Genomic DNA, 16,893 nt, shown 5'->3' on the forward strand with positions numbered 1-16,893 from the left:
TACTCTATCTACCCATTAAGTTATACAACGACATTTCATATGCCAATAATTTAGAAAATGAAAGGTTTATAAATAAAACTATTAGTATATATGTAAATAAATAAATCAAGTAATTACTTGGGTCCAAAAATCTCAAACCTAGACCCAACTCGAAATTTTGAGTGGGTTTGACTTTAAACCCATATACCCAACCCATCCATCAGCGGGTCTGGATTGCATTGGGTCCGGGTCAAGTACCGGGTTTGCAAGTTGGAGTGACAGCCTTAAATAGGAGACCGAATTGTATCTTGGATGAAACGAGAGATTTTGTTCCCTTGGGATATTGATAGGTTTGGTCATATGGTGGCTGGATGCTCATGTTAGTAAAGAAATAATGTTGCGGGAAAAGCACGTATAATATAATGGTTTTCAACAAGTTGAACTTCAAATGCCGTATCTTTTTAAAAAACTGGATGCTCTTCTCTTCTGAATTATAACTCCTCAGAATCTTGTATTCCTGTTAAATACTATCATTACTTGAACTGATTTAAATTTTGAAATCAGAGTCTGAAGTTTCAGGCTTGGAGTATATTTTTTGACCAGCCAAAAAGGTCTAAATTAATGTTAAATTTGCAGGGGAAGAAAAATGCAAGGTGTGGTGAAGTATAAGGTTGCAAGGCTGCATATCATACATGAAATCAGTGCTCTTTTTGCACAATGCCATACATATCAGATCAGATCAAGTCTTTTTGCGTCCTCTACTCTTTGTACCAGTGTAAAGAAGTATTGTTCTCCCAACTTTCTACTCTTCTTTGCTCGTGCTAACATGGTGTACATATGTGGTCCATGAGCAGACCATTAGGTCCTGATTATTTCTTTGATTTACTTTTAGTATGCGTTAGATTTTTTATCTGGGGAATTTATGGTGCCCTCGTGGACCATGAAGCTATGTCAAACTTTGAGAAACTAGGGTGCTCATCAGACTTCTAAGAAAGCTCATGAGATCATGCGAAAACATTCAGCAGCTAACAGCATACTTACGCCAATGCTCTCATCAGAAGCTCAAAGAAGCAATCTCAGCACCCGCAGCATCAAGAGATGGTGGAAGCTGCTACTGGAAGCAGCGGCCAAGGCTAGTGAAGTTGCACATGCCGTGGTGGGATTCTATAAATATAAAGAATTTCATGTCCAATCTTGTACTAATGTCTTGACATTGCATTCAACAAAATGTGATCGTATTTAAAACTTTATCTGAGAATAAATCGTAAGATGAAGGAATTTATTTGAATTGTTGCAGGACTAGAGTGATTTTTCTCTTTCAAATGTTGTATGTTCCGAAAAAGGCCACCGTCCGTATGCATGGATATGAATTGCCAAGTTACATGATTAGCAAACAAGCGCGCATTCGGATATAACATTTTTATTCATCTATGGCTACATGCTCCCTGACATTTGCGATTTATTACATTGTTGCAAGTCTGGAACAAAGCACCAGTAATTTGCCGGTATTCTTATTATAAACTTATTTGGATGGCAGGAAATGTCTTTGCAAATGTTTGATTTGAAAGAAAAATTAAAAAAAAAAAAAAAAACTTGCCATCAATTTTATATTAAACTTGGAACAGCAGTCATCGGAAACCAAGCAACAAGCTTAATTAAAAGAAAATCAAATTTGTTGTCTTGACAAATTCCTCTAGCATGAAACCTTTTCCAGTAGGAGAAACCTCTTCGATTGCTTATTCTTGAAAAATTTTATAGAATTCGCTTACAGCTTATAGTATATTAATGATTTAAAAAAGAAAATGTTTATGAATCTAAAACAATGATTGTATGAGATATGAATTAACAAGAACTCATCCCCTTTTACTTGTGCCCGGACAGCCAAAACCCTTCCAAGCCCAAGCTGTCCACGATAAAGTGTTATGATTCTTCCCAAACTATGTTTCTATTAAATCGTAGCTGAAAACAAAAAAAGGAACTGCAAAACAACGAGAGTTTTTACAATGAATCATTCTCGTATCAACCTTCAGGATGCAATGCTGATGCTCCTAGAATCAATCTCTGCAAAAAATGGGTTCTTGGGAAGAGGCTTCTAAGAGAATTTGGTAACAAGAAATTGAATCATAACATGTATTGTACTATGCAGTGCGGCTGCTGACTTGGCTTCGACCAGTGTAGGTCAATCTTGATGATGGAAGAAGGGGTGCTTCTTCATCTCCCACAATCGACTCTGAGGCAGCAGCACCAGCAATGTTTCCTGCATTGTTGCTGTTGTTACTATCATCAGTGTATATATCTGATGACTTCTTATCCAACTTCCACTCCTGCAGGTAGTTGCAATCCACGAAAGCCAAAGCAAGCATTAGAAGACATGCAATATTCTCGTATCCAACAAACCTTGTCCTTACAATTAGTTAGGACCCATCATTGGTTTGTAAATATTCTGTGAAAAGCTCTCAATTTGGTAATCCTCTATGAATGGATTCCAGATTTTTAACCAGAGAAATGAATTTAAATAATCAACCTGTAAGCAACCAAACATTATTGGTTACATAGTCTAAGTGATGCAACAGTGGGGCATTCCACCAAGAATGTTTTGTTCTGGAAAGTGTATATGAAGAAGGACGAAACCATAGTAGAACTACATTTATGTTGATGGCACAAACAAGAATCCAACAAGTTGAATCGATAATTTACCAATAAAATATTCAGTTCTAAGAGCGAATTCTGTCTCAATTCCCCCATGAATTGGTCTCAGATTCTGAACCATAAGCAACCAAACTTTACTGATCCCACCAAAAATCTTATGTCTTTGAAAGTGCAGCCAAGGAAGAAGCCAAAGTTTTGAAAGTAACAGCATCCATCTCAATGGTATAAGTAATAAGCCAACAAGTTGAATTGATAATTTACCAATAAAATATTATGTTCTAAGAAGTGGATTGAGTCTTAATTCCTCAGATGTTGAGAAGAAATATAAATTCCCCCCCATATTCTTGGTGTATTGTAACCCTTCATTTCATGTAGGTGTATATTTTCATTTATGTATGGAATTCTGTTTTATTTGATTCTTTGGCTTATCTGTGATTTGAGTGAAGCCATCTTCCTGCATCAAAACATACCATTTAACCTTCATCTAATGCAAGCCTAAAAAGAATTTGAATAGAATCAACAATTATGTATAATTTGCACTGTAGGCACAAAATCTTTGTAGATTAATTAGAGTTCAAAGACATCCAGCATAGATTAAATGACAGCAGGTGATTCATAGACACCAAGAATAAAATAAGACGATCTCTGAGATAATGTGCTGACATGCTTTTTAGCTGCTGAATGGTATGCTAGTTTTTGTGAGGTTGATGCTAAAGAAGGCGATAAGGCTACCAATTATATGATCAAAATACTGGGGCAATCAAGCCGTGCGGGCATAAAGAATGAGACATAAATGACGGAGTGTGTTAAGGTAAAGATTTGGTAAAGCTGCAGAAAATAAGAGCTGCATCAATAGGGTAATATGTAACGGTTGGCCTATTATTATAATGGTAGAATCATGCACCAAAAAGTTACAGAGAAGGCCTTGGTAAAGCTAGAGAGAATGAATGAGCACGTCAAGGTATAGACTTGGTAAAGCTAGAGAATAATAGCTGCATCCATATGGTACTACATATGGATGGCTTATTACATGCACAAAAAAGTTTTTGAGAAGGCCTTTATCAAGAGAAGGCCTTAGATCATGTTGAATGATCAAAAAAAGGGTGCCTAATTAGAATGATATAAAGTTGGTTACTACTTGGGCATAATTTTGACAATAATGTAATCAACACAAGGCTTTCCTTTCCTACTTATCTTTTAGGCAAACAATTAAACAGGTTCCTCTATTTCTTGTTTATATTTTGTTTGTGCTGCTTTCTAGTCAACATCTAGAAAACGAGCAAAATGGTGATCAACAAGATTAAGCAGATAGATCAACCGGGTCAATATAATCTTTTTTCAAACCTATGGAGTGAAAAATATGTGAAACTCAGTGATTTTATTAATGGATAATATTTGCAGGAAATTAAAATAATCATCCACATATATGGATTGAAAATATAATCACTAAGTAAAAAGATTCTGTTATAAAATTTTGAACAACTAGTTAAGCACCTCTAAAAAATTTGTTAAACTCTTGGATAGAGACTAGAAAGGGAGTGGGTCAAGAGGAGTTTTAAAACCAGACAGCTCAACAAGAATAAAGCTGGTTAGATTTATGAATTCATTTTCATTTTATAAGTGATTAAACACATACAAGACCAAAAATATTTTTTTAAAAAATATTTTGCAGACTATGTATAGCATTTGTAAGCCCTTGTTTTCGTATACACCAACTTTAATATATGGGAGAAAAATCTCTATGATCAACAATATCTGAGGAGTTAACACTTACAAACATATTAAATTGGAGCATTATTTGGTGAATGCACTATTTAATAAGATGGTTGTGAGACAAACAAATGTGAAACTTGCACACACAAAATCGAATCAAAATGAATGTATAGTAAAAGAGACTGGATGAACCCATAATATTGAACATATGATCAAAATAAAACATACTAGCCTATTCGTCTTACCCTCAAGCAAGACTTAAAGTGTCCAAAGGAGTTTATCAACCTTTCTGTTGATATTTTGTAATATTTAAAGAATATTCCTTGCATGCCAACTGTTTCCACATTACAGTTTCTTTATCTTTTTCTTATCAGGAAAAAGATACTTTTCTGCCAAAAACTCATACAAAAAACTCACTTCTGAGAAAATCCATAAATTCCATTAGATCAACAGAATCAAAATCTCCAACAGAAATGCAAGGATTTAAAAGCCTCGTCCTGATTAGCACTGCAGGGAAACTCCATTATAGTGCACTTGAAAAACCAAGGGGAATTTTTAAACAATTCTCCTTTGCAATGCGACATCTTCTTAGTGATAAGATTAGATGATACACACATTCTTTTTCTTCTTCTTTTTTTGGTGGGGTGGGAGGGTGGGGGGGGGGGGGGAGGTGTCAAGTTGTCATATTAAGTAAAATAACTCGCTCTCATGGAAGCAATAGAAAGTTAGATTAAGATCAACAGGATTTAGTATTTTTCACCTTTGTTACTCTTTCGGGGATGCTCTCTCCAGGAAGTTGATTTGATGCTCGGACATCCTTAACTTTCAAATAGTTGTACATGACAACGCCACAAAGAGCTGAAGCAAAGCATACCGTAAGTGGACAGCTATACTTACCGAGAACACTTAAAAAATGTAGTTGCAGAATAAGATTGCTCTGGAACATTGAGAAAATTACCAATTGCATAGCCAATTATATTAAGACCAGTAATAGTAGATTCAGGAAATACAATTGTTGATAGAGCAATTAATATCCAGTCCTTGAGTACCCCAGCAACACGGATGGTGACTGCCCCAGTTCTACCAATTACTAGAAATATAGAGAAATTCAAGGCCAAAGCGCAAAGAGCATTTGAGAAAAATATCCAGAAGTTGAACTGAATCTGTGAAATCTCCATCCCTGGTTTCTCCAATAGATACCAAGGTACAAATAGAAAGAGGAAACTGCATAAAGCAAGTTCAAATATAAGAATCATACAGAAATAGAACCAGAGTTTCTACACAAATGAAAAGTCTAGTATCAGAAAGAAAGGAATAAAAAAAAACTATGTATCAAAGATGCTCGGGTATTGAACACACATATGCAAGCACAAAGGCATTGAGGATGTATCAAATCAGTCATTGAGTCGGGCTTCAGAAAGGTAATGGCTCTAGCTAGGATATAGCAGAGTGGTACTGCACCACATGTATATGGTGGTTCAAAGATGAACCACAAAGAGCACATAAAAAATTAGAAAAAAAAGGAGAACACAATAAACTGAATCAATGAGAGCATCACAATATTTGCACTTGCATACGTTGGATCTACTGCCAGGTCACTAAGCTCGAAGTAGCTGAATTTACGACCCATCAATAGTGGAAGAGAAGCACCATCTTGAATCTTCCTTGGCTTCTCATTTCCCTATTCTCTGCACTTTATAATAGAGAGTAGCATCTTATGATAGTAAAGCAGGAAACAGCCCCTTGAATTCCCATCTTCTGACTTCCTTGTACAAGCAGGTGTCAAAACACTTTGTCCCTCTTTGCTTGACAGGACTCTGAACTGAAGTCTTTTCCTCCATTGCGTCCTAGGAATGAGTGAATGACTATATGAGACAAACCACCACGAACTCTCCTACTCCAGATTGAATGTTCTGTACTGAACTTTGATCTGATTCCCACTTGGATGCTTTCCAAGTTATAGACATCCTTTCCGCAAACTTGAGATTATATTCATACATTGGGCACTTGAACCTTCCTTCAGGTTTCAAACATAATACAGATCCAATCCACAAGTTCCACTCTGCTATAGGTGTTGATCTGGTATGAATTTCATATCTCAAAATAAATATGAAATCTGAAATATTTTTAGATTTTCTGTGCAGAAAACCTGCACAAGGAACAATAATATGCACCTTAAGGCAAACATTTTTTCATCTGAGGTAAATCCTCAAGCCCAAAGAAAGAAGATGACGAGAAGAAAGAAAAATGTAGAGGAAGAGAATTTAATTTTCTTTCATTCACCATCAACACCTCACTTTATACCATTTCTTTTCCTTCTATAGCTAAAGAGAGTAATTAAATCCGGCTCCTTAACACCTCCAGACTTTCTCCCTAAAAAAGAGTAATAACAAAAATAAAGAAAGCAAATAAGATCCTTATACAGTTTCTAATAATAGCAAAATCTGTATCTCCCTCAAAACCCAACCTAGGAAGACATCAAAAACACGTCAAAACACAATCCTGATAATAAAGCCTTATCATAACTTCACCTAGACCAAATAAGATGCTAATTTTTTTCTAAAATAAAACCCAATAGAGAAGTACTCCTTAAATTAAAGACCAAAAGCACAAGAAAATAGAAATGTTAAACTTTTTCTCCGAAGATTCAACTAAAAAGCTCCTAAGAATTAACCAAACAGTAATTTTAACTGAAAATTAATCCAAAGTATCACAAATAACTACTCCAAATCAGTTTCAACCTAAACTCCACTCTTCCCTGCACGAAGAAAACCTGAAGTGCGCCAACCAAGACAAACACTTCAATCTTTCAGGTTCCTTTGCACAAACGAGAAGACTTTTGCATGACTTGGATAATCTACAAATCCCGACATCTTGTAATATCCGCCCCGAATCACCTAGCCAGAGCTCCACTCGTTATCAGCAAAGACCATAATCTCCAAAGCTAATGTCCCAAGCAAAATTCAGATTTCAAAGTCTCTTGAACCTTATCCTGCTTCTCTTTTTACTCAACAAACCCTACCCCACTCAACAAAGTGGTAGCCTCCTTTCAACTCCTTTGCACTTCCAATAGATATCTCCCCATAGCCTTCCAGATAAAGTAACTAGGGGAACAGAGAAAAATGTAGCACACAACTTAAAAGTTTCTGTTGAGTAGAAGATGTACGAGAAACCAAAACAATCAAAAATGTTGTTCTATAGCAAAAACAATCACAAAGACTCAATCTTAGAACCAAGAAATGCCAACTCGCTGCATTACATTTTTAAAAGATATATACTTTAACCATTGTGACCGCTGCTTTCATAATCATATGAATGTTCACATAATTAATGATGCAACCAAGAAGAGCTTGAAACTATATCGAATTGCATATATATGACAAATTGATGATCTTTGATAAAAATTGAAGGAAAAACTAGAAAGAGGGACAAAAAATTGATTTCTCTTACAAAGAATTCAGTGACAGAGTCTTCTATATAAAATACCTGCAGGGGGCTATGTAATATAGACTGGTAACAGGATTTAGAGTCAAGCCCTTTTTCTGAAGGAGGACTTGAGTTAAGACCAGCCTTAAAGCTTCTGCAAATATACCAGTAACCTGGTAAACTGTTCCAATTGCATTAAAGTGAATTTCTCCGTATGATGAAATTACGACTCCAACACTGACCAGCACCATGTTCAAGAAGACGTCGCACCTTAATTTGTCAATGCCACATATAACAGCCATGAGGAACGTTGCGACAGGCACTGTTACAGATCATGCGTACAAATCTATAGAGAATTAGTAGCTTTTAAGGAGATTAGCTGAAAACTGGCGCAGGAGCATGCACAAGATGACTCACTTAAGGCCTTGAGCATCTGAATAAAAGCAACTGATATATGCAAATAAGCTGTGTTACCAAACCTGCAATACATGCATCATACTTTATTAGCGACACTCAAAAATTGAAACAAAAGTTCACTTGCCCGCAATAACAAGTTCACTAATCATCATCAATCATCGTAAAAGAAAATCTGTACCTGAATTATACAACTAAATAGGTGGAGCATCGACAAAATTTAAAAAATGTTTAAAGCATAGCAGTGACATTTGATTGTGATATCCAATAGCAAAGTGGTTTTATGATAGTGAATACATGTGCCATGACCATAAACTTTTGTCAAACAAGGTAGACTTATCCAAAATTTCATTTTTGCCATTCACAAACTTTGCATATTCTAGAGGGAAAAAAGGCATCTGGCAGGATAAAATGTATTAAAATGGAAAAAAGTGGCTTAATACAGTTTATTCTACTTCATCCCTCAAACAAGCAGGACTTTGACAAATAGAAGATACTTAAATATTAGTTTCTACCAAATCAACTAGGCCAATAATACAACTCCTAAGAATGAATCATATTGTCAATGTCATATTTATTGTGTTTAAATATAATTGAATATACCAAAGCGCAAATCAACATTATTAAGGATTAAAATGGAACTTATGATTTGACAAGAAAACAGTAGATCAATGATGCCAAGGTGTTTACCAAAGACTTGATGCAAAGAACGCACTAATGGGAATCACGCATGTTGCATATCTGCAAAAGATACAAATTTACACTGAGGAGGAATAAATGAAAAAAATAAATAAAGACATCAGAATAGTCCCCTTACATCTGAAAAGTCATCTTGACAGGTGTCACAACCTGTACAGTCAAAACATGTCACCATCAAACAAAAATCAAATTCATTGTTCTCAAAAAGAGGCAGAATGCATCCTATAAGTGCAAGTTTTGTGCCATACTTCTAGTTACCAGTAGAGCAATTGACATCTGGAGATAGAAACTGAAAATAGAACTCAAAAACAATAACAAGTCTATACACAATTATTTATCATGTCCAATGTAAATAATTTGCAATAAACGAAAGAGTATTTATTTTCTTATCAATACTAAAATATATGGAATTTCTCATTAGTATTATAATGCATATACCATATCTGCGGGAGAAATGAATATAAAAGAGCAAATTACAAGAAAATGTCACTGTTAGTGGAGAAAATGACTATTAAAGCCCTATATCAAGAATAAATAGTGTAGCATTTGCAATAATACTTGAAAGCAAATGGTGAAATAAGAAAATTTATCCATGAGAACATCCTGACTCACCTTTCATGGGTAAATATGCTATAAATGGTTGCCTACAATACCACATAAAGTATATGCGTCATGCTACAATAGTATTGCTTGTAGTTTCATCTAAATGGTTCAGTTGGTTTCTGCCCACAGGCAACCTTGTTGATGACTGCATAGTTGCATAGACTTCTTAGTTTAAAATTTAGCAGCTTCCATCTATTATGTTATCATATCCAAAGTTGGATATCTTAAATCATATCTGGTAAATGCATGCCAGAACCTTGATTAAAATTGAATTTGCAGCCTTTCTTCCCTTTTTTTATTTAGAAATAATAAGTTGTTGATTTAAGAAAGAATACAGGGATGTATTTTTGAGTCTTAATGGTGCTGATCCTATGGTTTCTGAAAAAGAAACGGGGGGAGAAGAAGATATGGAGACTACTAAAAAGATGATGCTGACAATGACGACGATGGAAAGAAGTAAAAAAAAAAGGGGGAAAAGCAAGACTACAGTATTCATATGGGGCTATCAAACAGGGCTCCTGGGGATCCAGCCTTATCACTAGGCATCTTTTCCTCATTTTTTTAAAAATTTGCATATTGATCTTTTGACATTATAGAATTTATTGCATATGACTACCTGTGGCCTCATGAATCATCGTTGAAACAAACATTCACGGAATATCCCCTAATGGATGTAATTTTAGGGATCAAAAGGATTAAAAAGACACATAAAGAGGACTTCAGGGATTAACATGCAGAACATCCTTTTCTTTGATACAGATTCAGCACAAGGAAAATGGCTCAAAGAGGTTTGGTTCAGATGGATGAGTACACAAGTTTAGCTGGGTCATTGTGAGAATAAGCCTGCATGTTCGTTTAGTTTAGGAGTTTGGCTTCAAATTGGAGAAGCAATGGAATACATTAAATGAAGGTGGTTGAGATCCTAAGTCCTAGCAAAGATTTGATTCCTGGTTCTTTTAACTTTAAATTCACTGATTTTCTTGAAAGAATAGATTGGTTTTAAACATGGACCCAAAATTAAGAGGTAGACACCTCTAATGATGTTCTTTTAGATTATTAAGTCACTTTAAGAGCTGCAACAAGCTCCATTTTCTTCTTTTTCTCCTTTTTCTTTCTTTTCTATTCAGAAAAAAGACCTGATAAGTGTAGGAGTTATGGGAGGGTTTCAGGGCCTATGCAATTGCCAACCTTACATGCATGATACAGTAATAGGTTGCAGTTATTAAAAAAAGGATTGTTTCTTTTGTGATGGTGACACCTTCATTTTGACAGTTTACAACAACTTCTTGCTGATTGCCCTAGGTTAATAAATAAAGATGACTCTGTTGAAGATATATTTTACTTCTAATCTTCTGCTGGCTAGCACCCCTAAACCATTTAGGCTTCTACCCAAAATCATCAAGGCCAGAAAGAATTTTGCATCCCTATTCGCAAACCACAGTGTTACTATTCTACATATTCGTTCTTTCATTGCTTCAGAATTGGTGGTTAAACATATACCTAATAACAAATATACAGAAAATTTCCAGCAACCTCGTGAATTAGATTAGTCTTCCACAATTTCTCAATAATTCTTTTAGAAACTGTTGGACGGTAGTGTCCTAGGACCTCATTCTGAACCCCTCTATAATTTTATTTGCCTCAATAGCTCAACTATTTTCTGATTTCAGGTTTCTTATTATTTAGTTTCCCCATAACAAACTGGTTGAAGTCCTATAGAAACCTGCGTAAATTCTATTTACCCATCAAACCTTGAATCCTTGAGGTTTGGAGGACCCTTCTTATAATCCAACAACAGCTTGGCTTTGGAGATGTTTAACTTATTAAGTCCTTACCTACATATGCTGTTGGTATCATACTCGAGGTTCCAGTGTCATCATGACCATGTAAGGCCCTGGAAACTTCTATGAGAGGCTCACAAAAGCACAAAGCGATGAGGTTCTTATGGATGTTTCTTAATAATGACAATGGTATATCATTGGAGACCCTCAGCTAATTTAACTCCATGTAGCTTGTTGACCAAGCAAGTAAAAAGCCCATGAATGAGATTATCAGCTTTATGAGGTGCCATTTTGAAAGGGCAGTAACCATGGAAGTGAAGATGATTATGATGATTATTTGCTACATTGCATGCCACCATGAGACCTCTCTGTAAAAGATAGACCGACCAGCCAGAGGACATTGTTGATATTCCCCTGCAGGTACTCCTCCCCATGCTGGTCTCATGTGTATGTACAAAAGCTGATCAGCCTGTTGATTGGCTCTCCAAAGAGTTGTTGGGTGCTTCCTCGTGCCAACTGGCAGGTTGAGACCATTACTCATCCACTACAGGACCCAGTTAACATTGACTGTAGCTCAGTTCTGTTTTCCCACTACGGACCAGGACCCCCCTCCCCCCCCCCCCCCAAAAAAAAAAACCCACAACAACAAAACAAACATCCCGACACTTGGGGTGATAGATGACATGTCCCATCCTAGTTCATTTCCTGACCCATCCTATCTGACACTCAAAACGATAGGAAGCCTTGCATCCCACTAGTATTTAAAATCTTGCCACCTGATGAACCATAATGTCCCATTGCCTATACCACCTCCCTTTCATAAATATGGAGGGCCCACCTGCAATTATTAACTACATTACAGACCTTGCTAAGTCTACATATTACTATTTGCAATTTTCTCACGCTCCCAACACATTATGCGACATTAAGGACAACAAAGCTTCAAAATGTTGAACATCTAGAAAGAACAAATTTTAAGGAAGTTAAATAAATTGTATTTATTATGTATTTATTCTATTGGTGGCTCAATGGAGGGTGTAATAATTAGCTAGTAACACAGAAAAAATAACCATAGCAACCACAAGAGTTACAGAAGAATACCTTAAAAACACGAACAAGGAGGAATGCTACCACGCCGGAAAATCCCATGTGAATCATAGTAAGAGTAATAGGAAAGGGAAATTTGAAATATTTTGGAGATAGAACCCACTGCAAATTGACAAAAATAAGAAAATGCCTCAGAGTTGTTTTACTCAGATATCCATTTAGTCTGGATCTTACAATGCAGATTGTAAAGAAATCATCATCTCTATAATCCATGTTCCAAAATGTAGTATATCAAATAGAAGGAAGAGAAGAAGATAAGACAATCACAAAAACGACTGCACCGTATAATAACCATTCTGAAAAGCATTATCAAATTATTTTGCAGACAAGCCCAGAAAATATAAGCTAGAATATCCGCAAAGCAATTGCATATGGCAACAACAGCTTTTGCTTATTATTTATAGAGGCAAACATTGTTGTCACATGTACTCAACATGACTTTGCTAACCAATACCATGAGTTATGGAAACATAAGAAATAGTATAAAGCATACTGAACCTTCAGCATTCACAAGTACAGCACATTAGTGAACTCACACTCTAAAGATGAAAATTTAAACCTTATCCTACACCATTTTTTGTGCATAAACTGATGTAAGTCAATCAGAATTTCAATTAGCCATTCTGGCTTTCAACTGCAGGGAATTTTATTTTTTTAATTTTAATATTTTTAAGAATTATTAGGAATTTTTATACATCTGCAGTAGCCTTTTTTGCTACAAAATTCTCTTCAAGCTCTATAGATCTCCTCACAATGCCGAGCACCTTAAGTTATATTCAATTGTTATGAGTAAATTTGGTATAGCTTTAAGAAGATTTTGGAAAGTGATTGAAGCCAGATTTGCTAAGTAAAGTTCAAATAGGGTGAAACCTCTAGGTTCCTCTATAGAGAGGTTCCTGATTTCTATCAGTGTGCTTGAGGCAAATATTAATGACTAACCAATGTATTAAAAAGCAAATAGTGGACACGAAGTTGCTCGGCGGTTTCATAGTGAATAATAGAAATAGATGCTATAATAGGCAATGTACCCAAAGCAGGCCAACAAAATATTTTTTTTTTCTTAATAAGGATCAACAATCAATAGTTTCCATCAACTTCATACCCCCCCCCCAACAAAAAAAAAAGATCCAGAAAAGACTATAACACATCATCCACCTAAGGTAATAATATCATGTAAACATCCATACAATGTAAAGTCCACCATCTCACAAGAAATATCATTATCCATCAAACATAATAATATCATTACAAGATAAAAATATTCCCCAATCACATAAAATCTACCATAAAATAAAATATCCACAATCACATAACATCAGCTATGAAAGCAAGATGTCCACAATTAACAAAATTCACTTCTTATTCTCCTCTTCTCTCCAATGCTCCATTCGACCGACGCATGAATTGACTAGATCAAAATCAACCTATTGGATCATCTGATTGTTGGACCAGCCCAAGCGGAAACCAGTCCAATCCTCTATTGAATAAATCGCCTGCTTTGAACCCATAGTGTTGCTGCCACTCTAACAGATTTTTGCCTGATATCGACTGCTTCGTACCCAAGCACCATATAGCGCCACTATGATCACTTAGCTTAGCATCTTCAGGCCGATACTGCTAAGCAGCGGCTGTAGCAGCCCTAGCAACTGATTTTTAAAACAATGGAATTAACCCTTTCTTTTTTTTCCTGTCCTCCATGTGCATATGTGTGTGTGTGTGTGTGTCTGTGTTGGCGGGTTAGGGGGTTGATGTTCTGGAGTTCATGATATGAACATACATATTTGCTAATAAAAGCAAAGGTATAACGGAATTTTTCCTTAATTAGGATTTAGGAAGCACTTCTAATCATGAAGATATTTCAACATTGGAGAGCGCAGGACCTGCAATTAAACAGAAAGGATGTGTAACGTGGATACGTGATATAACCTAAATTGAATCATCATAAAACTATTTTTGTTATTCAAGTAGCGCCATCCAACAAAATTTCAAGTAAAATCCCTGGTATCATGAAAAGCTCTTGATGAGCAGGAACACTAAAGCAGATTTCAAAGAAAATAAAGAATACTTATAGGTGAACTCAAAATAGTAGTGGTAATAAATTTCAAAGGTATCTAACCAGCACATGGAATGAAATATTCTTTTAAAAATATAATACAGCCAGGCAGTGAATATAGCGATATTTCAAAAGAATAAAGGACGTGAAGAAATTATCATCCAAATTTAACCAGAAAGTAAACAAGTATGACTAATCCATATGCTGGTGAAAATGGATAATATTAATGGTTGTTTCAGTAAGGAAATAAAGGACTAACAAAACAGCGTTAAGATGCATTACCTTGTTATACAAGATAACTCCTGATGAGAGGCAAATATAAATGAGTAGATAAAAGTACGTCAGCAAAAGTTGTCTGTTAATCATTGTGCCTGCTTGTTACTATACCAATAATGTTTTTCCAGATCTCTGAGAGGTGACTAGTCAACCATCTGAACAGATGAAGCTATCCATTTTGATATAAAGAACATTAGGATACTACGAATTCTTTTCCCATAACAAAGCAAGTCCGTCTTGTTTATCTGCAAGCTGAACATCCACAACAATTCATATCGATTCTTGAAGGTTATTATCCATATATTTCAAAATCCAGAAACTGGTTGTACACCTGAAAATTATTAACAGAGTAAGAGATAGAATGGCACAGCATCTCTATACATGATTTAGGGAAAAAAGGACCTTACAGCTTAGAAAACAGCATCAATTATCGTGCAATAGCAAGATTTACATGAACTTTTTGAAACAATATGGAAGGTTTGCATACATACATTTCCTTCTTTAACCTTTTTTGTTAATTGCTTATATATTCACTTGTTACTTTGATTACCGACATTTTGTTGCTTATCCACAAAACTCATATTAATCCCCTCACATTACTTGTTTGTTCGCATATATAGCTCTTTCTCGGTTTCATAGTTTGCTAAACCAATCAAACATATAAACAAATGGCAGCAGAAGGTGGCCTAAGACAAGCAACTAGAACCATATCATTTGGTGGAATATATATATCATTGATCCCCAAAGTTAGGATAACTCAACCGAGAAGAATTTTGTGAAAAGGGACCCGTTTCACCACTCATCCTCAAAAGTCAAACCATTGTGAATCATCAAGGGAACAACTACATAGATAAGTAGAGTCCAAAATCTAGCACCCCATAAGGAATATGTTGAGCTACAGGTTGCCAAGCAAGAACCAAACTTCTTATTGCTGCGCTAAGCAAATTACCAGCCAAAGAAATTGAAACAAGGTGCTCTCAAAAAAGAAGGGATTGAACATATACTCTAATGTCCAAAAATACCAAACTTGAGCTCGGCTCAATCTAGCATCTTGACCTTGATTTACTCTTTGACCTATAATTTCCATTCATCTGTGCTGTCTTTCAGGAAAGAAAGGTTCTTGAACAGCTACAGGTTCCAGACCAGCTCCTAATCCATGTAACTGCATTCATCTAAGATATCGGTTCAAGAATTCGTACTTCCGCTGTGATTTGGAAAATTTGACACATGAGCATACCGATCTAGGGCTTACTTTCCAATTGGGCCCAAATAACTTTATAACCCTCTAGCACGCTTTCTTCACCTCCTCGCCCCTGGGAAGAGTCGTAACAAGAGAAGCCTCCAAGAAGAAAGCCAAAAAAAAAAAACACTTTTTCTCACAAACTGCGGCTTTTTCAGGAAGGATCAAGAAGATTGGCGGTACCGGAGAAGGAGGAGAGGAGAGGGTATCTCGTGAAGGAGTCGAAGTAAAGAAAACAACAGATCTTGGTTTAGGGTTTGGGCACCACGAAACCACTCACGGAGATGATCAGAAAGAGAGAGAACGAGAGAGAGGTGGACCTGGGACGGAGCAGACGAGGGCCCGGTTGCAGTGGCGAGACGGAGAGAAGGGTGGATCTGCGAGGGCGCCGCCGAGGAGGGGAGGAGAGGGGAGAGGCTTGGGTGCTTGCCCGTGCTGAAGCCCGGAGCAGTGCGTCGCCCGTATTCGATTGTGATTTGAGAGGGAGAGAAGACTTACCTGTAGAGAAAGGGGAAGGGGTCCGTAGACCTGGGACGGGGTTTGCCTTGATGGATTTCGTGTCTGTGATCCGTGCCCAATGTGATCCAACTCATCCCAAGGTCGGTGCAGCTAAAGGCTACCTTTCCCCATTTGGCAAAGCTTCCAGAAGGCTCCAAAAATACTTTCAAACCCATTAAAAGTATTTTTATATAAAATAAAAATATTTTGTAAAACTTCTAATAAATTATTTTATGTACCAAAAATTACTTTTAGACTCCGCCAAAAAATTGTTTTGAGTTATAATATTTTTTTTGGACCAAAATACTCGTAATAAAATAAAACAATTGTTACCATATTCATAAGTCGAAAAAAAATTACGAACCTTCTCGCTCCATAGAGCTGTCCTTTTTTTTTATCTTAAATGCACGTTTCCAACGATTTTATACGGCGTTAGGGCATAGAGTAAAGTAGGT

General features: G+C 36.1%; 1 protein-coding gene across 3 annotated transcripts; it reads right to left on the reverse strand.

Moving 5' to 3' along the window:
* Nucleotides 1-1,768: 1,768 nt before the first annotated feature.
* On the reverse strand, nt 1,769-16,485 carry LOC103709572 (probable sugar phosphate/phosphate translocator At1g48230). Of its 3 annotated transcripts, none has more exons than XM_008795003.4 (10): nt 16,261-16,485; nt 14,707-14,945; nt 12,366-12,473; nt 8,999-9,030; nt 8,872-8,922; nt 8,185-8,246; nt 7,828-8,089; nt 5,300-5,565; nt 5,102-5,199; nt 1,769-2,303 (listed from the first exon to the last, which is right to left on the reverse strand). In XM_008795003.4, the coding sequence occupies exons 2-10, from the start codon at nt 14,788-14,790 to the stop codon at nt 2,118-2,120; spliced, it is 1,149 nt and encodes a 382-aa protein (XP_008793225.1). In that variant the 5' UTR covers nt 14,791-14,945; nt 16,261-16,485; the 3' UTR covers nt 1,769-2,117. The 3 variants fall into 3 exon arrangements, with proteins under 3 accessions (XP_008793225.1, XP_008793223.1, XP_008793222.1); XM_008795001.4 differs by having other exon boundaries at nt 14,707-14,952; XM_008795000.4 differs by having other exon boundaries at nt 14,707-15,031.
* Nucleotides 16,486-16,893: the final 408 nt, after the last annotated feature.

Source organism: Phoenix dactylifera, chromosome 9 (assembly GCF_009389715.1).
Source record: "Phoenix dactylifera cultivar Barhee BC4 chromosome 9, palm_55x_up_171113_PBpolish2nd_filt_p, whole genome shotgun sequence".
Taxonomy (NCBI): domain Eukaryota; kingdom Viridiplantae; phylum Streptophyta; class Magnoliopsida; order Arecales; family Arecaceae; genus Phoenix; species Phoenix dactylifera.

Bases quoted from the DNA above. Each gene is read 5' to 3' on its own strand.
- LOC103709572 (XM_008795003.4), bottom strand. From the start codon at position 14,790: ATGATTAACAGACAACTTTTGCTGACGTACTTTTATCTACTCATTTAT. The intron at 8,247-8,871 runs GTAAACACCTTG...CATGTATTGCAG, and splicing joins TTCTTTGCATCAAGTCTTTG to GTTTGGTAACACAGCTTATT. The intron at 5,200-5,299 runs GTAATTTTCTCA...GCTTTGCTTCAG, and splicing joins TATAATTGGCTATGCAATTG to CTCTTTGTGGCGTTGTCATG.